A 24342-nucleotide genomic window follows, 5' to 3' on the forward strand; every position below is an offset into this window, starting at 1 on the left:
CCCTTGGACGTTTCCAGTTTGTTGTGTTACACCCTGAAATCTTGATGCATTTAAATGGGATTTTTCTTCCTTTGATTTACACAACTTATTCAACACTTTGAAGAGGCAAGACAATTTTTTTTTGTGAAACAGTTAATGAAAATGTTTTGCGTTAGATAAGTTTTCAATACTTGGTAGAACCACCCATGACAGCAATTTCAGCTGTGTCTTTTGGGTTAAGTCTCTAGCAGGTTTGCACATCTGGATTGTGCAATATTCGCCCATTCTTCTTGGCAAAGTTGTTCAAGCTCTGTCAAGTTGGATGGGGAATGTTGATGCACAGCAATCTTCAAGTCTTGCCAGAGATTCTCAATCAGATTCAAGTCCGGGCTTTGCCTGGGCCACTCTAGGATATTCACTTTCTTGTTTTTAAGACACTCCAGTGTTGCTTTGGCTGTGTGCTTGGGGTCATTGTCCTGCTGAAAGGTGAATCTCTGTCCCAGTCTTAGGTCTTTTGCAGACTGAAACAGGTTTTCCTCAAGGTTTTACCTGTATTTAGCTCCATCCATTTTGCCCTTTACCCTGACAAGCAAATTTCAAGCGGGGTGTTATATTTTTTTTATTTTTTCAGAAATGGCTTCCTTCTTGCCACTCTTCCATACAGGCCAGATTTGTGGAGTACCTCAGCTATCAGTTTCTCCCATCTCAGCCATGGAATTCTGCTGGTCTTTCACAGCTGTCATTGGCCTTTTGGTGGCTTCTCTGACCAATGCCCTTCTTACCCGGCTGCTCAGTTTGGGAGGATGGCCTGCTCTAAGCAGATTCTGGGTGGTGCCGTATACCTTCCACTTCTTAATGATCGACTTGACTGTGCTCCAAGGGATATTCAATGCCTTTGAAATCTTTTTATACCCCTCCTCTGATCTGTGCCTTTCCGCAGTTTTTGAACGCTCCTTGGTCTTCATGGTAGAATCTTTGCTTTGAATGCACTACCCAACTGTGGGACCTTACAGAGACAGCTGTATTTAATCTGAAATCATGTGAGCCACTTTTATCGCACACAGACGGACTCCATTTAACTTACTGTGTGAATTCTGAAGGCGATTGGTAGGAGTGTCATAGGAAAGGGGGTGAATACTTATCTAACGAGGACTTTTCAGGTTTTTATTTTTAATTGATTTGTTTTTTCACCCCTCCCAATATTCACACATTGAAAGTGTTGAGTAGGTTGTGTAAATCAAAGGAAAAAGTTACTATAGGCATTGCATGTGGCATTGGTGGTTTAAATAAGGGATCAATAGGGTAACCTACAGAAATAAACTAGCATTTTGTACCCAGTGCTGCTGTGTTAGTTACTATGACTTGCATTGAACAGAAACACTCAATAGAGTGACAAGCACTGTGATGTATATACATTCTTCTGAAATGATGTGTGACCAATCATCTCCATTACTTTCAGGGCAGTTTAGCACAGATCTGCTGCTAGTCTTTTGTCAAGGATGGGGCACTAGACCTGTCATTTTTACTAATTTGGCTGAAGTACAGAAGCTGCCACCAGCAGTCATCTATCAAAGTTTATCTGGTCTTCTGTCTTTCCCATCATGACTGAAATTCTCCCTGCAATATTCAAATCTAAAATTGAAATAATGAAGGCACAGTATGAGCTGCAGTATTTATTGTTTGCAAAACCAATTAAAACAGTAGTTATTTAAATCATGTTTTAAATCTCAATTTTACAAATAAAAACTAAAAATGGCATATGAATAGGTTTTATGAAGATCTTACCTGAAGTTGTGATCTGTTTATTTAAATCAGCGAGTATCTTTTTAGAAAGAAATACTGTCCTTTCAAAGGGTAGAAAACCCCCCAGTTAAACCTGCTGTCACATGGTCTAGATCAGATATATACTAATATACTAATTCGTTTAAGTAGAATAATAAAAAAAAACAAAAACAATTTACTAGAGAGTTATTAAAATGCTTTTTTCATTTACTGTTTTAACTCAAAGAGTGCAGAGTACTATGACACCACTTATTACTTGCATTATTTTTACATTTGGTGTTTGTAATTGCAGAATCAGCTTTGGTAATTAGAGTAAGCTTAATGTTTGCACCGGGGTGTATCGGCCAAACAGAGAAAAGACATGCTTGAGAGCAAAAGAATATTAATAAAAAAAGAAGTAGTTAAAACATGTTGTGTAAATTTCACTTTCACATTTATTCTTCATTGTTACTAGGAGCCCGGGAGACGACCTTCAGCTCAATGGGTTTTTTCGGCTGGAGCAGTCCTTGGATATCCAGCTCAGGGGGGATCTAATAATCAGAGTAAACACACAGTTAGGTGACTTAATATATATGCACAGTCTAGGGCTTTCCCATTAATATAAACATTCAAATCAAGGGGTTCACTGTGCAAGTCTCACCTGAGTCTCCTTGCAGGGAAGAAAGCTGAAGTTCTGAAGCAAGTTAACCATCGCCACTTTCACGAGGATGACAGCAAACCTCATTCCAATGCAATTACGAGGACCCGCTCCAAATGGCAAGTAGGCGTACTGGTCCATGCTTTCTTTGTTCTCTTTGCTGAACCTGCAAAAATACACAAAAAAAATAAATAGCATTTAGATTACATAAATTAGTTTTCCTTTAACCTGCTGATCACCCTCCAAATAGTACTGCATTTACTTATATAGTGACATCCTTGCACAACAAATAAATAGTCAAAACGAAGATTGCATAGAACATCACCTTTCAGGATCAAAGACTTCGGGGTCCGGCCAGTGTTTTGAGTCATGGTGCAGAGCGTAGGTGGGTATCATGACGACAGTGCCCTTGGGGATGGTAACCCCATTGATCTCTATAGTCTTCTTACAGACCCTGTCAAGCCGTGGTGCTGCAGGGTACAGTCTCAGGGACTCGTTCAGTGCCATGTCCAGGTACTCCATCGCCGCCAGCGATTCATAGGTCACGGGAGCCTGGGGACAGCAGAAAAGGAATTTTAAAACCCACAGACAATTTGTGTAGAAAACAGCAAATTTCCTTTATATGGCTTTTATTTATTTATGCCATTAGGTTGACTAGTCAAGGTTCCTCACCCATAACTCATAAAACTAAACGAAACACAAAGCAGTTTCCATACCACTTGATTATTACACCGTTTAAGTTGCAAGAAACTTAAATAAGCAAAGCTGAATTTTTTTTTTTTTAAGCTTGCAGTATAACATATATGAAGTGCTCCTCTTTTTCCTAGTGGATAAGACTCACAGTAAGCAATATTTATCATGTAATGCATTATTATTTGGACTGTGCAAGCCCTCTCCAAATCAGCCTTTCCATTGCACTGGTAATAGTACCTGCTGTGCGGCGCTCCCACAGCCCACCTTTGTAAAGACAGTACATCAGCGAGTGTTGTTTATTTGGCTTGAGAACCACAGTGTTGTTCAAAGCAGCTTTGACAGTATGTGTAGAATGTCGGTCCCTCACCTTGTTTGGAAGCACTCGATCTATCTCCTCCTGCAGCTTCGTCATTGCCTTGGGGTTGGCTGCCAGGTTATATGTCAGGAAGGAAAGAGTGGTGCTAGTGGTTTCATAGCCAGCGAAAATGAAGAGCATAGCCTGAGTCAGGATCTCATGGTCAGTCAGACCTGCAGTGCAGGGGGAATGAGAATAATCCAACAATCTTTAAACTACTGAAACACCAGTCAACACCTTATCTATGGACTGCATACACTTTTAAGGTTGCAGACTACTAACACGTAATGAAAAAAAAAAAGAGTATTCTAATTTGTGATATAATTGCACAAAAATTAAGTTTACCCTGCTTTTTATTTTGACAAAATTTTGTTTTACAGCAAACCGAATGTGGGATGTTAGCGAGTGCACTGAAGGTATATCCATTTTTTGAATGTTGGTAGTGGTGCAGAACAAGCCTTGAGGAGCACAATGACCCCCTAATACCATGGGTAAATGACTATGAGAATTCAACATTGCAACCCTGATTGAATGACCTAAGGCCTCAACAAGTATATAACTGTTCCTAGTTAATTAACCATGTTATATGCACCCCAGGGACATTTTGTCATTGAATTGTGTTCCCCATGCCTTGTTCTGTGCCAGAGCCAAAATTCAACACTCTGCTTTTGTTAGCATGTGTGGATAAAGTCCTGTTAATAGGCCTGGCATCAGGCACAGTGTTCACAGCATGCTAATTTAGTCCTGCAGTAAGGTGGTATTTGTACCTTTGGACTGCTGTTCATCTGTTTTGGATTGAGCACTTTTATCTGGAATCTGAGAATCTACCATCAGCTGCAAGAAATCTACCCTGCTACCTGCCTGTGAGAAAAGAACGGAAGTGATTAGGATTCAGGACTCTGCCCCAGCTCCACATAATAGAACTGCAGGCTCTGCTCCAAAGATAGTCTGGGGTGTAAAACACACTTGCGATTTAAAACAGATTAAAAGTCCAGGGTGACATTAAAAAGCATGGTTGGATTACTACATTTTGATCAAAATAAAACAGGTGGACACAGATGCATAACTGCTAGGACCGCTTGCATTTACCGTTTTACATTTAAGTAATTGGTCTTAAGGGCTGTACATTTTTTGGATTATTCTTTCAAAGTTTTTATTGATGGTCAGCAAGCTCCACTTTTTTGTACAAGCTTCCCCCTTTACCCTGATTAATCCGTTTCTGGTTCCCACCAGCTTTTTAGTCAAAAAAATACAGCTACACTATTAATAAAAAATACTAGCAGCTTCATTCAAAGACGGTCTCCAAAGTTTACCAGATTACAGAGCTGTTCAGATTGTCTATACAAGTACCTGGTGAATGGGAATTTTACACTTACAATATGGTCATTTTTCTTCCGGTCAGACTTGATTTTCTGAATAGATGCATAAAAAAAATCTAGAACCGATGGTGGAAATAGTGAAATGTTGAACTTCTCAAGCAATGGCATACTAAAAGGAAACAAAACTGAAAAAAGGGAAGATATAAAACACATTGTAATACTTATCAGTAATAGACAGTTTCATTTGCCTACTAACATTTAACTTAATTTGGCCTCAGCTCCTGTTCGATCTCCGCATGGTCCCACAATCACCTCAGTCCCCTTACCCAGCATACAATGTTGTTTAAAAAATAATGCATTGACACATTTTAATGCCAAGATATCATATGCAAAGAATCATTTGTTAGGAATGCTGCTATACCATTTCATTTATTTTATTTAAGGTAACCTACCTAACAGTAACAAAAATGGGTTAAATAAGTTGAATTTGAGCATTTTCTTGATGTTGGTCAAAAAGGGATCATTGGGGCTATTGAGAGAGTCAATGTTTACACTGAAGGAGGTGCTGGCGACAGTGTCCATACTGTATGCACCAAACATCCTGGGAAAGGAGAGAAAAATGAAGCTTGATTATTTATAAAGAAAGCTCTTATGGTACTGTGTTTATTAACACACGTAATGACAAATATTTCAAAGCTTATAATTAAAAGACAGTGGGCCCTATTTTGAAGCAAAGGCAAATCATTTTTCAAGGAGAAATACAATTTTTAAAATGATCAAAAGTAACAATAAAACTACCCATAACAATAATCTGACTTCCAGCAACCAGGTTTTTACTTGCTAATTTCATACTGTTGCAAGTGTTTCCTGTTTCTTCTACTGAATTCCCGCCACTCACTCTTTCATTTGAACTGTCTCTTTGGCATCTGCCGCCTTCCGAACGTTTCGCAGCAAAGAGTCTGCATGTTGCTTGACTAATGGGAAGATCTGAAAAACAAGCCCAAAAGATAGAGACCAGGATTTCATTCAAGAATTCACAAATTCATTCCAAGGACCACTGACTTTGAAGAGAAAACAGGTTTTCACCTGTTTAAGTCTTCCGCTGGTGAAGGATGGCGAGAGCACACTGCGGATTCTTTTCCATTCCTCATCTTCCACAACGGTCAGGGCATCATAAAGTTCCCCATTCAAGCCGAAATTCTTAAAAAAAAAAAAAGTGAGGTGTACTGATGAAAACATACCACGCAAACACAAAACAGACTACTTCCACTTATGTGCGGCTAGTTCATTCTCCATTATTTGAAATGTCTAATTTGAATGTCACCGCAATGCTTCTGGGCTTCCCGGGTGATTTCATGAGTCTGCAGGAAGAACCTGTCGCTCTGCCGGAGATGGGCTGCTGGGCAGGCTGGCTGTGTTTGTTAACAGGGAATGGCACAGACCCGATGAGCCAGGAACGACGGCCTTGGAGACCCCATTATTTTTACAAATCCTTTGTTGGTGATTTCAGCGAGTACAAGTCCACCTTTTAGAACAGCATTTAGTTAAGGGGATTTTAACATCCCACAACAGTATACGTTGGGTGTGGCAGAGCTGAAGGTTCACGCATTGGGACTTCTCTTTCTAGTGGGAGCAACGATTGGCCAATTATAGGCAAATGTAGTTTTAAGCTGTGTTTTCCCCATTGTGTTCTGTTTTTAAAAAGAAAAATGTAAATGTATTTTTGTTTACACTCCAGCTTATACCACTGTTGGTATGGTCACGTAGTCTTCCTGTTTTACCTCACTCTCAGAGTTACCATTGCTGATACCCTATCTGTGGCTACCTTTTGTAAATAAATTGTGGGTGCCTGTATGGCTCAGGAACATCAGTTCGTTTGTCCCTCTCCACCTGTCTGCGAATACTCACAATCCTCCCTTTCATATTTATAACCAGCATTATATTTTGATATATTGATGTTTTAGAGAAGCAAGAATAACTGACATACCCTTCGGTTAGTGAAAAGGCTATAGCACTCTTTAACTAGGATTGTTTTTATCACTGCTGTGTCCATCACAGCCAAAACTGGCAGCCGTCCATCATAAATCCTAAAAGAAAAAAAAACAGAATAAAATGAGGCAGACAGTGTAAGGTTTAGTGCAATGTAAGGTTAACATTTTCAGTGTCAAAGCTAGGCCTTCTAAAGTTCCACACTCTTACGCATCCCCTACACTCGCACGGTGTCAAATGTTTATTTCAAGACAGTACTGTTAAAAAAAAAAAAAAAAAAAAAAAAAAAGTCGTTGCAGCTTAAGAGCGGCTTAAAGAACAGTTTTCTTTCTTTGTCTTTGGACCGTGAGAAATCGATTTTTTTGGCTCACCACCCAGGCTTCCTCACAGTGCAGCTGCATTGTTACAAAAGGGCTCTGTTTAGTAATTCTGGAAACCATTTAAAAAAAAAAAAGGTAAAATGTCAACATTAAATGAGGCAGAGAACTGCTGTTTTCTTCTCCAATAACCACAAAAGAAAAATCTGAGGCTGGATAGTGTGATAGTCACACTGATAGCCGGTATCAAATCGCACAGCAGATAGCCTCAATAACATTAACAGTGACCAATTCTTGAACCCAGTGAAGGAAATATAACAAAGTATGAAGAGAGAAAGTTATAAAACACATTGTCAAAAATGTTACTGGTTTCTTTTTGGCATTTCTAAATTCCTTTTAATTTGTCATGACTGGCAACACTGCTCCGGGGTCTTCAGGTCAGTATTCCTTTTCTTTTTAAAATAAATTAATTGAATGGGACAGGAACCTTCAATAAGCCATCTGTTGATTCATCTCTCTAACTAGAAAATTAAGTAGTAGGAAAATACATTTGTAGATGTTCAATGATCGTTATTAACACGCACACTTACCCCCACATTCTTCCGTACTTCTTAAAACAGTCCATATCAAATCCATGAAAACCCTAAAAGGACCCAAACAATCAATGCACACCTTTAAATGTTGAGAAATACTTGATTGCAAACTGTTTTAAGCATTAGTTAATTTTTAAGCACATATAGGTATGTTGTAGGAACACATTGTGGGAATGAAGGTTATCCATTCTTAGTTCTGCCCAAATTTTTTATTGAACAGGAGATGAAGCAATCATTTATCGCACAAACTAGAAATGCATCAATGAATCAATTATTGATTGCCACAGCTTTCATTTTGAAAGTCTCAAATAAACATCCATTGATTGATTGATCAATCACCTGTTGTCTTTTTGAAGTCTGTTAGAAGGACACCAGGTAGTCTTTTGTCACATTAAAAAGAAAAAAGAATTGAACAGAAATTTTACTGCCGTTTTATTTACAGCAGCTTTTTAATTTTTGCAAATTTTAGATTACAGTATTTTATTTATTTATTTATTTTATATCCACATTTTTGAGCCCGCTGGTCTGGTTACAATTTTTTGTTCCTATTTTTTTTACCAGGATTTCACATAAAACAATATTGCAACAATTTTAATAATTCACAAATGCTCCAGTTTTACTACTCACCTTCCTGTATTCAAAAAATGTCCCTATGAATGGCAAAGGTCTAGGTCCAGGAATCCCAAGCTTTTTAAAAAATCCATATGGCCAAATGCCATACCTATCAGAAAGAGATCAAAGTTTTAAATTTCAAACTGTCTGCCCTATGGAACATAAAAACAAACATGCCTAGTTTTCAAACATAATTAGTTTGACACATTTCACTTTTGTGTGTGTATAATATATATATATATATATATATATATATATATATATATATATATATATATATATATATATATATATATCCTCGGCTTATGAGTGTACAAATAGTAGCGTAAAGAATAAGGCAAGCAGAGTCCATGTCTCTGTTGAAAAAGTTGGCAGGAAACTCATTTTGGTTTGTTTCAAGCGTTGTTCCTGATCTTGTTTTTTCTCTCGATTTTCTGAGGTTACACTGAAACTATTTAAAGTCCCTGGTCCGGTATCTCTCTCTACTTTACACGAAAACATATGACGCGCAGGCGGAGTTCGAGGAATATAGCCAATTAGGGTGTGGTAACCGTTGCCCGGTAGAAAGTTTGTGCACTTTTGTTTTATGCCGTCTTTATTATTTAACTATGTGATTTGCTCTACCTATTTCATTAGCTATATAAGGAGATTCTGTGGCACCTGAACAAGTTCCGATAAAGGGGAAGGTAAATGGGGCTAGGTCAGTGGTCTCGTTTAGACATGTTTAGTTCCATTAACAACACGTATTTTACTACCGCATTTATTTTATTGGTTTTCACAATTATTATTATTATTATTATTATTATTATTATTATTATTATTATTATTATTATTATTATTATTATTATTATTTACATGATGTTGCAAAACACGTCGAGATTATTTATTCTGTATTTAATTTCACAAGACTGTAATATAACAATAGCAGCCAACATAAATACCCAAAAATGGTTAAAATTTTAACCCCAAACCAATGTTAAAACGACAGTGCTGCAAACGTGCTAAGCTGATCCTTTAAATGAAGTTCACGTGAAACAGTTGATACAGCAGTCTTTAAAAAGCACGACTTTGCAAAATAATAGCATGACACACGATTGTGATGGATGAGTGCATGTTTTTAAGATTTAAGTCGTGTTGTCATTTCCGCTGCGTGCCAGCATTGCCTGCTGCTTATAAATTGCCAGGTCTTACTATTATGCAATGAACACAGTTGCTTTGACCTGTGCTCACACTGTGCAGTGCAAAACAAGGTAAAGAAAAAGCTCTTATCTAGATCAAATGATACACGCTGTAAAGTCCATGCTACAGTAATGAACTCATTCAGTAAACATATCCTTCAGTATTACTTAATGTGTTATATATAAATGTAATTTAAGGCTGACTCACACTCACATTTTCATTACTAACTGTACACCCGTTCACAAATATAAAAACTTATTTTGCTGCACATGTAGATGAGCATATAAAATAAAATAAAAATCAAGCTGTACACAGTTGATGCTAGTACATGATAAGCCGAAATGGTTTTGATTGAAGCACTGTTACAGTGTTTTGCTCTGAAAGGCTTCCTTAGGCTTCATTAATTCTTCACAATTATTTGGCATACACTTCAAAATACAAATACACCAACTACCATATAGCACTACCATTCTGTGATTGGGAGGATATAACTCCATATGTTAACAATATGTGATTTTCACAGTTCAGTTACGTAATTGTGTTATAAATGCACGTAATAAATACTGTTACTATAAGTCAGCAGTTATGAGTCAGCAGAGCCATTGCACCATGTTGCAAAACATGTTAAGATCATTTATTCTGTACTTGATTTTACAAGACTTTGATATAGCACTGAGAGCCAAGATAAATACCTCAATATGGTTACAAAACAGAGTATAAAAGAAGAGATATAACCACAGCATGTACATGAAGGGAGGGAATATGAATGTGACCATTTGTAATATCAGTTACGTAATTCTGAACAATTACATGGGTGTGATTGATTTGTTAAAAGAAAGAAAGAAAATAATTACGAAAATAATGACGTGTGTTCTTTCAAGTGACTAGCCTGCTGTAACCACTATGTACTGATTCTCAGGAGAAGTTTGAAGAGGTGGGGATTATTTTAGGGTTTCCTTTAAGGACGTTTCCATGAGATTTCTTAAGAGCAACAGTAACGTACCGAAGAATAGCTATACATGAAGTCATCTAAAGTACATGTTTACTTGAGTCGGTCCATATAGCTGTCTCTACACATTTCACATACAGAGAGATTCTTACTTTGGACACTTGTTTGTTATATTAGTTTAAGATTGTTGTGACTGATAGCTTGATTGTTATGAAAACTCTGTAAATTCTCAGGTAGAGTAATTGCTTTTTAAATTATGTGTGCCTTCCTGAGTTCTAACAGAGCTTGCAGATTACATTCATAGTTGCTCATATTTACAGTATAACACGATTTAACATACATTTTCTAAAATTGAAATATCAGATTCAGATGACACCTTAATGCGGTATGGAATAAAAAGTGAAGCAGGAGTGCACAAATAATAAATAACAAACTTTTTTTTTTTTATGTGTTCATTTAAGATGAATCAACATAAGCAAAATAATAATAATACAAAAATGCAAACACTCCTAAAGTAACTCGCATATATATATGAAGTGATGTGCAACTATCAAAATAAATTTGTAATCAGACACATTGACCAACTAAAGTTTCAGTGAAGTTGGATGGCATTCGAAACAGTGTTAAACTACAACAAACAAACACTGCCCAAATTGATTCCAGTATGTAGCTAAAGCACCCTTTAGCAGTACAAGGCATGGGTATTTAAAAGCCAGCATACTGTGAAAATCAGTTTTATTCTCTCCAAGAAGAAATTGTAAGATGTTCTTATTGTCACATCTCCATTATGAATCATTTTTCTGTAAAGTTCTTTTGAAATGCTACATCACCGTGCCATGTTTACAACACAGTGCCGTGAGGAGAATGGTATTTTATAACCTCTGCATAGCTATTGTGGGAAAGAAAAATGATACTGGGATTAAGAATAAGGGTATGTGTCATGTACTGTATTCAGAACACTTTGTATTACTGCATTCGTGTCAGCAAAAGTGAAAAGCACTTTTTTCCTTACTTTTTTGGTTCGTATGTGGAGATGTTAAGGTGTGTTGTAAAAAAACAAAAATAAAAATACCAATAAAACAATAAAATAGTAAACTAAATCGTTCGGACCAAACAGGTAAACAGGATAGTGAAACGGAAAAAAAATAAATAAACACAATTAACAAATTATTTTACAAAATAAATCAAGCATATGAGATTAAAATTATTTGGTAAAAAAAAAAAGGAGTAACAATTTATGTATGTGACATTACACAGGACATATGAAGTTTTCCAATGATTAAAATTGTTCTCAACAGACAAGGGTGGGTTGTGGTGGGTGAAAGAAGCACAGATGTATCGTGGGTTACACATTGTTTGCTCAATAGAGACAGGTCTACCAGTCTTCAGGATGCATCTGAGCTGTTGGTAGAGGGAGGCATAATGAGTGGGATTCATGCATGCTGCTAGTGTGGATTTGAATGTTTGTGTTCCTCTTATAGATATGAATATACATTTGCTCATACGTTTCATATTTACAAGTGCAATCCTCTGTCGAAATACCTGTCAATGTATTGTTTATTGAAGGACAAACCAGGGGCGATGACACACCCTTTAAACCAGGATGGACAAGGACAGTGGAGAGCATACTATTTTTCTTCAATTATAATATTTTAACAAGGAATGACTTGCACAATGTGAGGTACATACTGTAAATATCCTAACAGGTGTCGTCCCCCCCCCCCCCCCCCCCCCCCCCCCCCACTAGGAGAGTGCAGAAGGGACATCTATTCTCCCATGGACTGGAATAAACTTGAAACGTTTGTTAGGTAACTGTAAAAACTCAAACAGAAGAGCTACAGTGTACAGTAGAGCTAATAAGCAACCTTAACATTCAGACAAACATTCCTGTGTCTTTGTGTCATGCTTTAGTTTAAGGTTCCATTCCTAAAACAACTATAGAAGTTTTTGTAAATGCCACTTGTTTTTATAGCACGCTGTAACATGTTGTTATTATTAATAAATGATCACTATTGCTCGAAACATTTTTTATAACACATTTCTAGATGCATGTTTAAAAGATCCTTAAACTAAAGTGGTACCAGATCATTTCACGAAGACTAAATGAAATGTTTGAACACATTTATTCGCAGCACAACAACAGCATGAAGTTTATTAGTTTGAGTAGCTGTGAGCTAACACAAATCTGCAGCTTTGACAGCTTCCACTTTACCCATAAGGTCACACAGCCATCAATGCTGGGGTAAAACCATCATTTAAATTTCTTACAACTTTAACTTCTGTCAAAGAATAGGGTTTAAACACCAGTTTGGGACCAGTGAGAAGACACTGAATTCAGTTTTAGCACAGATTACACTTCTTTCAAAAATATATTTTAAATTATTGTCTTGCATGCCACCAGAACTAGGGCAGCCCTCACAGCAAATGACGAGAATAGGGCAGAGGGGGTGAGGGTTGCAGGATAAAACCTTGTGAGCTCCCTCTTGTTACTTACTTATATTACTCAACGACATCAACAAAAGTGGACCTGTGCAAAGATGTGACCACAGAACTACACCAACATGGCAGATAACCCACAATATAAATTTCAGTTGTACAAAATGTATCTCAAAAATACACAGTCATATACAGTACATATTGCTAGCAAAAAAAAAAAAAGCAAAATAACTAAATAAAAAAATAACTGTATTGTAAAGAAATACCAAATAAACTGATTTAAAAAAATAAAAACTGCAAATGCACATTTTTTTTGTTTTTGTTTCCATTAAAGCAATATCCATATGGCTTAAAGAGTGCAGTTAATGTGTGCGAAGGCAGGTTATTTTCTTAAATGACTATATATATATATATATATATATATATATATATATATATATATATATATACACACACACACACACACACACACACACACACACACACACACACACACACCTTTACATTCATACTTCTAAAAATAAAAAAAAATTGAGTGGTACTTCTCTCATCAGAGACTTACCAGGACTTAAAATAAAGGGCTGTTGCCTGGGTTGCATGATATTTGAAAGCAGATCAGTACACGACATCTAAAACTTTACGTTCAGTACATCTGACTTTCAGCCACCACATGTGAGCATTCACCAAAACTTGCACTAAGAACACAGGTTCCCAGTGTGAATTTCACAAACAGCTGTACCAGAAGAAGATGCATATACTGCAATTGCTTAGTTGGTAACCATCGGATGTAAAAACAGTTCCTTCTGTCTTGCTTTCTTGCAAACTTCTGGCCTTCATTGCATCCACAAAGTAAATTCTTAGGAGTATTTTTTTTTTTTTTTTTTTAAAGTGAATTGCTGAACTGAACTTCTCTAATTATTAAGGGATGTTAAGTGGTTCAATTTTTTTACAGCAGTCTTTTCAAATATAAAATTACTTTATCGACTCCGTACCCTTTTTAAAAAAAAAAAAAAAAAAAACCATGAAAAAAGGTTTTATGTTCCCATTTGAAAGCCAGCTTCTTTTCATGTGCTTTGCTTGTTTTCAGAGAAAAGAATTAACAGTAGCACAGTGCCTCATTATAGCTGCCTTTGTACCACTTCTTTGAAACTTTGATTCGTTCTTCAAAGTTAAGGTAGACACTAAAAGCACTATAAACAGTAAATGTATTTTCCCTAAAGTTTTTTTCTAATTGTTATCCTGAAACAACTAGATTATCATCTCCTTTTAGAAATGAACACAGCCGGCATTTACAGAGGGTAGATCAGAACATTATTTTCATATTACAATCAATTGGCAATGATAGCGCTATTAGGAATTTTTTACACCAAAAAAAGTTAAGTGTTAAAACTCTGGAAGTAATCCCAAAAGTTTGTGAGAAATAAGAAATAAAAAAGTAATAAATGACCTACAATTCACTTCAACTGTCTCCAGTCCCCACTGCCCCCCTCCCCTATCCTGTGGAATTAACTGTCAAAAGTAGTCTGTTGAAACGTATTCGTGGTTTCAAGGTAAGGTCCCTTCCAAAGTCCCTGTGCTCCACCCATCAAACAAAGGAAGAGAAGCCGGTGACAGGAGTCCGCGACCCTGGGGCGGGCTGCCCATCTGGGGTGTAAACTCCCCCCGAGCTGTGAGTCGTGACAACGCTCTGGAAGTAGGACTCAGTGTCTCTGCTTGCGCACTCCTCATATGCGTACGCCGAAGACGGCTTCATTCCCTTCTGCTGCCGTTTCCAGGAGTTGTAGTAGGTTGGGTCGCTCATGTAGTGGTTTACAAAGGAGTGCTTGGGCTGCTCGTCCTCACAATCGCTGTCTGTGGTCTGACGAAAGAGAAGAGAAGAGTCATGAAAAGATAACCACAGTGACACATGGCGCTTCAGTCTTATTTCTGCTCTCACTGGGCCTTAAGAGTTTTTAAGATCAGATGACAAGCTTTAAAATATTCTACCCCCCACAGTTCTGGGTGACGCTGAATCGTTTCACAGTGTCTGAGGGAACCAAGTGAAAAACATGTCCTTCTTAGGGCGCTGTTGAAACTGGGATCGCTGCTACAGACAGGGATATGTATGGGGAGGCAGTCTCAGCCCCTCACCTCCGATTCTGATGTCTCAGTAGGCTTCTCAGTGAGTGTGGTGATCTCCGTCAGCACTGCTCCATTGTAATTGTTACAGATATCCTCGTCAGAGTAGTGCAGTCCGCCAGGGCTTGGTCGAGGGGGGGACCTGGAAGAGAGAACAGCAACCACAGAATGCTTGAAAGCCTTTACCAAGGAAATAGCAGAAATTCCAGCTGCTTGGTGCACAGAAAACTGACTTTCGGACATATTTAAAAAAAACTGTCCTTATCCAACCAAAACTGACCCAAAGAAGTTGTTTTCAGGAGCCCAAACTGTCAGAGTGATTTTGAATTCATACCACAGTCCTGCAGTAGAAACTCAATTATGCACCCCACTCTTAAAAACAGACCAGTCAACCAAACACCACTTGAAACTGGTAACAGGGTTCCTGGTTACTGTAAAAGACATGGAGATTAGACCCTGGAAATTCTGCATGTTAAGCAGAGCTCTCCAGTCTTTATATTCGTCTTAACTATATTCCTCAGATCAAAGTTGTAAAATATTGAAAATGAATCAATGAAAGTGATTGACAAGTTTCAGAGTTACTGACATTTCAGACAAATGAACACCCTCCATATTCCTGGCATGATCATAACATTGAGGTTCTGCTGTTCAGTGCAATACAATACAGCACAAGTGTAAAAGGCTCAGAACGCTTTGATAGCATTAGAGATGCTGATAGCAATTACGAACATAATTTGGTGCTAATAATACATCTACATCTAAATGTTTAAAGAATGGCAATTACACTCAAAACCAGAGCCACATTGTATTTAATCAGTTCAACACAAGTACTCCACTTGTAATTATCATGCAAATATTAAATTAGGGAGGATTTAATTGCAGGATTACTGCAATTAAGTCCCCTGACTAAGGGCCATCAGATAAATCAGATGTATTTCTTAATTACCGTAATTGTCATTTGCCTCCAAAATTTCTTAAATCAAGCTTTCCAGGACCTTTACGACCTCCAATGCCATGAATAAATGATCGCCATTGATAAGCTTCTCTGTTCCCCAAGGAGAACGTCAACATCATTTACTTAAACTGACAAGCCAACTTGCACTAGAACTGTACCTTGCAGAAAATAAAAGATTCGCATTTCATAGCTGTTTGATTCATTCCAGGTTTTACTATGAGCTGAAGTTGCCACATTACACAAATAAAGCGGATTAATAAATAGCTATGCAATGCCAGTCTACCTTCCTCCCCTGGGATAAAAGCCCACCTGCTGCCAGGGAGTCAACTCAAAACAAGCCTTTTCCAGAATTTCCTGCAGATCAAACAGCAGATTGATGATACACACGTTTTGCACAACCTTTCAAGACTTTTACACAAGCATTAAATATCACAATAATATAAACAAATGAACAGAATTGGCAACCATTGCTAGTACAAGTTTGGGTTAATTTCCAATAACAATATTCCCTCGGATGTAATTACAGGGAGCAAAATATGCACCAAAAAAACCAAACAGGAAACTGCTTTTAACACATTTAAACTTCCAGTTGTTGCCTATTTAGGGTGGAATTAACTTGATTCTCATTCGCGTGTCCCTTTCTCCTGAGACTTCCCAGATTACAGAAGATGGACCTTGTGACTCATTTTATTCATCTTGATTAGAACAAGCAAGTGTAATTGATTCAAACATTGTCGCCATGCTGAGACTTCGAGCTGAATTGTCCCAAACAGTAATTTACTTGGGGTATTTAAAAAAAAATGCTTATTTTATCCAATCATTAAAATACCAGTCATAACAGAGCTTGTATGTGTCATTTTGACTTCTTGCTGCTGTGGCCTATTTGTCTCCTAGATTGGCCTAGCAGAGAGCAGATTCCAAAAGGGTAGGAAGGTTCCTATACCTAAAACAAACAATTGTCCTTGGATAATGTAAATAGACTGGACTGTGAACGCCACAGGGTGCCTCTGTCACCCTTACCTGGTCCCGTTCTTCTTTAGGAAGGAGCTCTTAACATTCAGGTGCCTGCTGCTGAGTTCCAGCGAAGTGAAGCCGCCATTGTCTAGTGTGACCGTCTCCTCCACTGTGGAAATATTCTTGCCTGGAAAATAACGAGAATAAACTTTGCTTGATCTTGGTTTTGATAGGATTTGTGTAACCTTTCCCCCTATTAGGTAAACTTTATTTAACCACAGATGGTTGACTACGTCTGTGGTGGCCTGACTATTTTCTGCTACCACAATAGACACGTTATATAACTGTGTGTCTTAAAAGAGCTTGTAGAAACTAATTTGTGCCGCATTTGAAACGTATTCCAAGAAAATCTAAAAGTCATTAGAGAAAGAAGAAGGGGCAGCAGAAGTGCCAACCTCCCTGAATGGACGTAATAAAGATGCACAGCGTGTGGTGCCAGAGAAAGCCTACTTAATGTGATTTAAAAAACATGTGGAAAACCAAATAGTTTCACAGAAGTACTTCTGAATTCAACTAATTGCATTAGCAGTAGAGGCTGAAACACAACAGCCACTGTTTACACCTCCAGAGATCCCAAACTTGTTTTGTTATTCCCATTTGAAGCTGTTCCTAGGCAACCATGCTTAAAAGGGATCCGCTGTGCAGCTCTAGCAATTATCCCTTTGGTTACGTCCTCCTCGTTCCCTCTTATCATTCACAAGCTGCTTGAAGTTGCAGAATGTTTTTTCTTTGATCAAGGTTGTAAATAAACAGGGCTTTTAGACAGAGTAAACCCATGCAGAAAAAAAAAAAAACCACAACAAAAAAACCCATTTGTTTTATGAAGCTAGCCTTTTGCAATGGGTCTAGAGCAGACAGTCATTAATTCAATATTTGAGTTCGGGTTTCGGTTTGGCTGATGTAGGGCTCCATACTCTGTGCTTACCTGGGTTACAGCTCTTGTACTTCTTGCTCTGCCCGTGCAGTACTAAACCGAACACTATGAACAGTATGAGGATGAGACCACAAAGTGCCATCACTATCAGGAACCACCATTCTTCATAGAAGGGATTTTCAGACTGGGCTGTGGGGAAGGGCACACATTCACACATACAATACAGAACATTTTTCACAAGAACAACCAACAGGGTATACATATCAGTCTGAAAACCCCCCAGCAATTTCAAAGTAGTGCTAGCACAAAATTATTTAACTTTATTAACATTTCTACTGGTCTCCTTTTTATTTGTTTCAGTCCTTCAGGATATGCAAATACTAAACTATACAATGCTATAGATAAACTGCTGCATCCTGGCACCATGGCTGTAGGTCACATGGTCTAGTTAACTTGTGAAGTGATTTGGTACCAGGAAGCAGAAGCTACTTTTCATCTATAGCGTTGAAAATACCTGCATATTCAAAATTAAAAGTACAAAATAGAAGCAAGCAAGGTTTTAAACAGGGAGAGCCTGTGGTAACACTGTTTAATATTGAGGCAAAAAACATTTACCAAAGTGACAAACAGAAAAACTGAGCCAATAAACCTGAACTTTTAAAGCCATTATGCCATTTTGCAACAGGTTTCTATTACAGTGACTGTGTTACAACAATGTGCAAGTACCTGACATGGCAGTAGAGGGCACACTCGGTTCACCGTAGCCAAACTTATTAACTGCAATCACTCTGAACTCATAGCTCACACCCTGCCTGAGACGATCCAGGCTGACTGTGTGAGATCTAGTGCTGGGGGGCAAGTGCTTCACAAATGTGTCCCATAAACCCTCATCTGAAAGAACAAGCAAGCAAACAATGCACAACCACTAAATACTCACTACTACCGAATTTAGAAATACAAAAATAAACTAAATTTCAATGACAAACGTCTTGTTTGAAGGCAATGAAAAAGACTTCTATCTGAAACGATTGGCATTTAACTTTTGTTTATTTTAGCATGTCTAAACAAACAAAAAACAATCAAAGTGATGCACATTCGAATGCCTTGCAGTACATTCTGGTTCTCCGTCTCTGTATTCTCGGCTGCTCTTCTGTTCCTTGTCATAATGTATAAATACATTACCTGCAGTGAATGTCACCTCTAGAACATATTGATGTCCCATAGCCAGCTTGCTGCTAACACAAGTACAGTAAATATCTACAACGCATCTGCACAGCCAAAACCTGCTCTCCACAATGACAGAACAGGTGGATCACAGGGAAGGAGAAAGCCAGGGAGGGTTGTTTATCAAGACGAAAAGTTTAAGGCATGTAGCTGTTCCCACCTCAAATGGGAACAGCTACATGCCTTAGAGGTCACTAACGAACACAAAGGCTGTGTTCCTTACCAGAAGGTCGCGCTTCAATGACGTATCCTGTGACTGGCTCTGTGCCTGGGTCTCCTGCAGACCAGTGGAGTGTGAGTGCAGAGGCAGACTTGGTGACTGAGAGCTCCAGGGGGGACCCAGGAGATCCTGTAGTGCAGGCAGAAGGAGCAGAGGTGTGAGAGTCAAGACGCTCATACGTATATCTCTTTAACATACTAACCTGTCCCTCAAGGGCGCCCCACTGTGTAAGGATGTTTTGAATCTCAACTGGTTCAAGTTTAACAAGCTAACAAATGACTCTGAGCGGTAAAGACTTATTAGTTCAACTTAAACAGATTTATAAAATCACCACCAAAAGGGACCCACTTGGCATCCCTACGTACCATCAGAGGGTCCGGCTGTGATGTTAGCTTCAAGTTCTGGTCCATAAGCGATAGTTTTGGCCTGCACTCTGAAGGAGTAGGTCACCCCCTTTGTGAGGTCACGGACCTTCAGCCAGAGCTGCCAGTTCCCTTTGATCTCCACCGTCACAACCTTATTCACTCCTGCAGGACAGGAAAACCAAAGCTCATTAACCACTGCAGGAACTTGTGCCAATCTCAGTATAAATGCCATTCATCTGTTTGCCTACCATGTATTGGTGTCAAGGGCTCATAGACAACGCGGTACCCTTCCAGGACCCCATTCGGCCAGATAGGAAACCCCCAGGACACGTTCAGAGTAGTGGTGGTGACCTCGGAGAATGTGATGTAACTGGGGGCACTTGGAGCTTAAAGAGGAGACTGAGCATCGTTACCAAACACCGACCCTGAAGATCGGCAGCAAGTCTTTCTCATTACCACAGAACAGGTAGTCTAAAGGAAGGGTTTCTCAATCCTGGTCCCGCAGAACCACTGTGTCTGATGGTTTTCATTACATCTGAGTTCTCAATTACTTAATCAAACCTTTAATTGAACTAATAAATGTTTCAATAAATGTTTAACTGTTCTCAGCTCCTAAAAAGTTGCCGATTTCAAGTTACTTATAAAATTGTATTGTTAACTTTAAATCTCGAAGTGTTTAAAAGCTGAAATCAATTAAAAAGGTACAACTAAGCTAATGAACTAAACTGAGAACTCAGTTGGAATGAAAACCCTGGTCTAAGGCTATTTATTGGTGGCTGTCAAACAATAAGTGTTTCTTACAATTATTGTGCAAACACCTAGGTCGTTGCAGGTTTCTTTTTTCAGCAGCAATTCTTTAACTCAGCACAGGCTTCAGCTTTATTTGTCTAAACAAGACACTGCAGTTGGCTGTGATCATGTAAAACCTTTTCTTTTAGATAGTAAATTCGACTGCTATAGCCTTCCTCTTCAGTGTACAGAATGGGAATGGCTCAGGAACCCTATTTCAATGTTGAACATACAAAGCACCCTGTGGAAAGGCAGTGATTAAGATGTGTGGCCGCCCCCCCGCCCCCCCCACATAATCACGTACCAGCCTGGTGAGTCCTGCCCTGCCTGGGCTCGCTCTTCGGCCCGTCCCCCGCTGCGTTGAACGCACATATCTTCACGGAGTACGAGGTGTAGCTGGTCAGATTTTTGAGCCTCACTGTGGTTTCAGGGAGGAACATAGTCTTCAGCTTCTCCGTCTCATTGTGATTGCCCGTCTCCCGGTAATAAATCTGTTTCAAATTCACAATCCAAATAAAGGTTAGTGCACAGTGCATGGCAATAGCCAATGGCATTGTCCGTCACCTTTCATTGGCATTACATTCGCAGACACCAAGAAATACTTCAGAACACCAGCCAGACAGAAAGGGGTGCACTCCGCTCTGAATGCCAATATTGGCACACTTTATTTTCCTCTGGATCCTCAATTGCAGAGCACAGGAAGAAAGCAGTTCACAAACTTTATGGATTAGCTCTTTGAATTCAACTTTCTGACCTTATTCACAAGGTCGTCTGTGACAGTAAAGACACAGTGCTATTTTATGGAACCGTCAAACAAAACAACAACACTTCAATATTATTTCAGCAGGACTTTCATGTTCTAGTAACAATGGAGGGGGTGTACAAACCTGCTTTATCAACCATAAGGTAACTATTTGTAGGTTACAAAATGCTTTCAATTAAAAACAAAACTGACATGTACTAATCTAAACATGTAATTTGATATACAATTCTTGTAATTTAAGTTGTTCAAAAAATCTTTATGAAAATGGATTTGTTGATGTACAATCAACATGTATTAATAGTTACTCTGATGAATTAATTGTTATGTAAAAAAAAAAAGTAAAACCACCTGTGTATAAACACTACCAGTCTATGACGACCATGGTAAAACTACATAATTAGTGTATCTAACTAGGCTGTAATAACACTGCAATTTCATGTGGTGTTACATAGTAATTACATTATAAACACACAACAGCATGTGTAAATACACTGCAGTTACAGAATCTTCATAAGACATGCTTCATTGTAATTGCTCAACCATGCATAATGACTTTACAATGTAATTACAGTTTAGTTTTACAAAGAGCACTTTCACATGGCTCCCCTCAGTGGTAGTTCGAAGCAGACTGGGGTGCATGTCCTCACCTTGTACCCCTGGATGTTTCCATTCTGAGTTTCCACTGGAGGGGCGTCCCACTGGATCTCCAGCTGACTCGAGGTTAGTGGGTTCACTTGAATATTCTGGGGGGCCATCGATGGGGCTGGGTAACAGAATTATTCATCATGACACCATACACTTAAAGAACCATGCAACAAGCAAGACTTTCACATCAGCATAAAGAAGCACTTGAGTTTTTTAAACCTTTAATGTTAATGGTATATTCTGTTGATAGCAATTTATTTTGGCTTTGATGGATCCTATTCCCCAAACCCATGAAGTCAGCTTATTTAGGTTTCATGAAGGTTTTTTTTGGCATAAACCTTCATGAAGCCTAAATAAGCTGACAACAGTTAGGAAAGGATAATGAATTCCAAACTGAAATATTATCCACTTTCAGAATATAGCTACAGTAAGTAAGATTTTGAAGCTTGCTAATTGATTAACCAGTTCTAAATTTTGAAACTGTTATCCTGATCCACAATGCAACAATATAAAACTCAATAAAATCCTTAAACACACACATTAAGTTCATACAACACAGCTCATCTACTCGTTCGAACAAATCAATAGGGTTCTTTTTTTAAAGCTATTAAGCCTGTTATATCCTTGAGGCGATAAGACCAAATTCCATTCTGTAACACAACAAACCTAGATGATCCCCTGTCATACATAGGACCCTGGGGCAATGAATGGCTTTCGATTTTGCATTCCCTGGTGGTTTCCAAGGCTTACCTAATGGCAGCTATTGATGAATCCCGTTACTGCAATTGGACAAATGCTAAACCCACACACTGACAGTCGAATCTTTTCTGAAAGTATTCTCAACAGAAGCATGGGGTTTGTTCTTCACTCACAATCATCAGTGCTTTTTAAAACTAATAGAAAAAGTACAGCAATCATTTCTACAGTTGCAATGAAGAAAAGCTGATTTGGGCTTTTTGAATAAAGAAAGACATATACGTGTACATAAGACCTATACAAGGCTGATAAATAATCAGTTACACTTATAATCGGTATTCAGGACTGCACAAATGAAATGACTTATGCTTCAAGAGTAACAGTTGCAAAAATAATGACTCTTCAATCACAGCATTGCTACTGACAGTGTTATGGCATGTTACTATAACCCTCTTGTCTAGTCACACAGTTACAGTAACTGATACAATCTGATTTTGCTTTAAAACAAGGAAGGTGGACAGAGGCCCTTTCTTTGATAAGCAATATCTAAGGGTTAATGCATCAGACTCTAAAGGCTGCACAATCTGTGCCCTGCTGAATAATCTATTGCCTCCCAGTGTTTCCTACCAATTAAACAAGTTTGGATAAATAACGATTCACAGCAGTTGGGATGACCTACCACCTGGTGCATGCCCTGCGTGACTTCAATGATTAGTCTGCAGGTTTACAGTCCTAAACACCCGCCAGTAATTCCCACGCTGTGTGTTTTGCACGAAGTCTTCCTTTTCACCACCACTCTCCCTCAGCCCGCCCTGTTCTAATGATGATGTTAATAACCTCCGCCAGGTTGCCCAGCCAGATGCTGCAGTTCATTATAAAAGATTCCTATTTACTGCTCCATTAAACTTCAAAACCACTGCCACCCCCCAGTCCCCTTCACCCCACACAAAAAAATAAATTAAATCTGTTCTATCACAGGGTGCCAGAGAGACTACAGGGTCTCTCAGTAACTAAAATGAGATCATATTTAATGCCATCTGTGTCTCTTAGGCGTCATTAATGCACTAGAACTGGTACATAGTTAAAATATAAACACAACCCAGGAGCAGGAACATGCCAGCCTTGTGTATGTCTTCGGGTTTGCTTACACATTTACAAACTTAAGCAGAGGCTTCAACACACTGCTTTTCAACATTCAGGACATGCTTGCTTCATGATCCTTGCACTGACTGTAAGTACATCCTCCCAACTCCTTGTATCTCAAACACTGCAACTTGCATTGAGCTCTATATCAATAAAAACGTTTGTGTCACCCAAACAAAAAAGCTTGTCTTCCCATAAGGTCTTGAGGTGTCCGGCGACGTGCAGCTTCCATTCCGTAACTTACCCCCTCTTTAAGATCCCCCATAAATAAAAGCAGACCATGCTGTGTTTGTAGAAAGGATTTCATTTTTTTTCGTAGCTACATAATACACTTGGGTTCTTTTTTCTTTTGTGAAGACAAGCCACTAAGCCTCCCGGCTCTTCATCTAGTCTTGTATTCATTCTGCCCCTGGGGATCAGTAGTTTTTTATCGCTTTTTACTTTCTGTTGGCGAGCTCAGTTTTTTGGAAGCCTTTCTGTGTCTTTTTCTTTGGACAATGAGAAGCCAAAACATCTGCAATTTCTTATAAATAAAACGTCATGTGTTCTGTCCTTTCTGATATGAGAAACTCAAGCCCAAAGGACATCATCACTTCACATCACAAACCTGGCATTCCATAAATCGCAAGCAAGCACTTGACAGGGTGCCCTTTCTATAAACGACTCGCAAAAAAAACCCATCAGGCTACTGTCAGA

The 24342-nt window shown here is 38.5% G+C and overlaps 2 protein-coding genes across 3 annotated transcripts in view; both read right to left on the reverse strand.

The window, feature by feature from the left end:
* Positions 1-1639: 1639 nt before the first annotated feature.
* On the reverse strand, positions 1640-8744 carry LOC121330840 (cytochrome P450 3A27-like). 2 transcript variants are annotated; one of them, XM_041277688.1, is made up of 13 exons: positions 8590-8744; positions 8292-8385; positions 7662-7714; positions 6753-6852; positions 5852-5965; positions 5664-5752; positions 5218-5366; positions 4823-4950; positions 4214-4307; positions 3459-3619; positions 2724-2950; positions 2402-2564; positions 1640-2291 (listed from the first exon to the last, which is right to left on the reverse strand). In XM_041277688.1, exons 1-13 carry the CDS (start codon positions 8658-8660, stop codon positions 2196-2198), a joined length of 1539 nt encoding a protein of 512 aa, XP_041133622.1. In that variant the 5' UTR covers positions 8661-8744; the 3' UTR covers positions 1640-2195. The 2 variants fall into 2 exon arrangements, with proteins under 2 accessions (XP_041133622.1, XP_041133620.1); XM_041277686.1 differs by lacking the exon at positions 8590-8744 and having other exon boundaries at positions 8292-8401.
* A 4573-nt stretch (positions 8745-13317) lies between these two features.
* The window catches only part of sdk1a (sidekick cell adhesion molecule 1a), a 249518-nt gene continuing 238493 nt past the window's right edge, over positions 13318-24342 (reverse strand). The window contains exons 36-45 of the mRNA XM_041277684.1: positions 21810-21925; positions 20704-20890; positions 19859-19996; positions 19611-19772; positions 19249-19374; positions 18528-18692; positions 17853-17990; positions 16934-17054; positions 14971-15100; positions 13318-14698 (exon numbers count right to left, since the gene is read on the reverse strand). Coding sequence (XP_041133618.1) covers positions 14426-14698; positions 14971-15100; positions 16934-17054; positions 17853-17990; positions 18528-18692; positions 19249-19374; positions 19611-19772; positions 19859-19996; positions 20704-20890; positions 21810-21925 — 1556 coding nt within the window. The 3' untranslated portion in view covers positions 13318-14425. The remainder of the gene's footprint in view (positions 14699-14970; positions 15101-16933; positions 17055-17852; positions 17991-18527; positions 18693-19248; positions 19375-19610; positions 19773-19858; positions 19997-20703; positions 20891-21809; positions 21926-24342) is intronic.

Source organism: Polyodon spathula, chromosome 18 (assembly GCF_017654505.1).
Source record: "Polyodon spathula isolate WHYD16114869_AA chromosome 18, ASM1765450v1, whole genome shotgun sequence".
Lineage (NCBI taxonomy): Eukaryota > Metazoa > Chordata > Actinopteri > Acipenseriformes > Polyodontidae > Polyodon > Polyodon spathula.

Bases quoted from the DNA above. Each gene is read 5' to 3' on its own strand.
- LOC121330840 (XM_041277688.1), bottom strand. From the start codon at position 8,660: ATGAGTTTCCTGCCAACTTTTTCAACAGAGACATGGACTCTGCTTGCC. The intron at 7,715-8,291 runs GTGAGTAGTAAA...GGGTCCTTTTAG, and splicing joins CATTTTTTGAATACAGGAAG to GGTTTTCATGGATTTGATAT. The intron at 2,951-3,458 runs GTGAGGGACCGA...TGCTGTCCCCAG, and splicing joins ATCGAGTGCTTCCAAACAAG to GCTCCCGTGACCTATGAATC.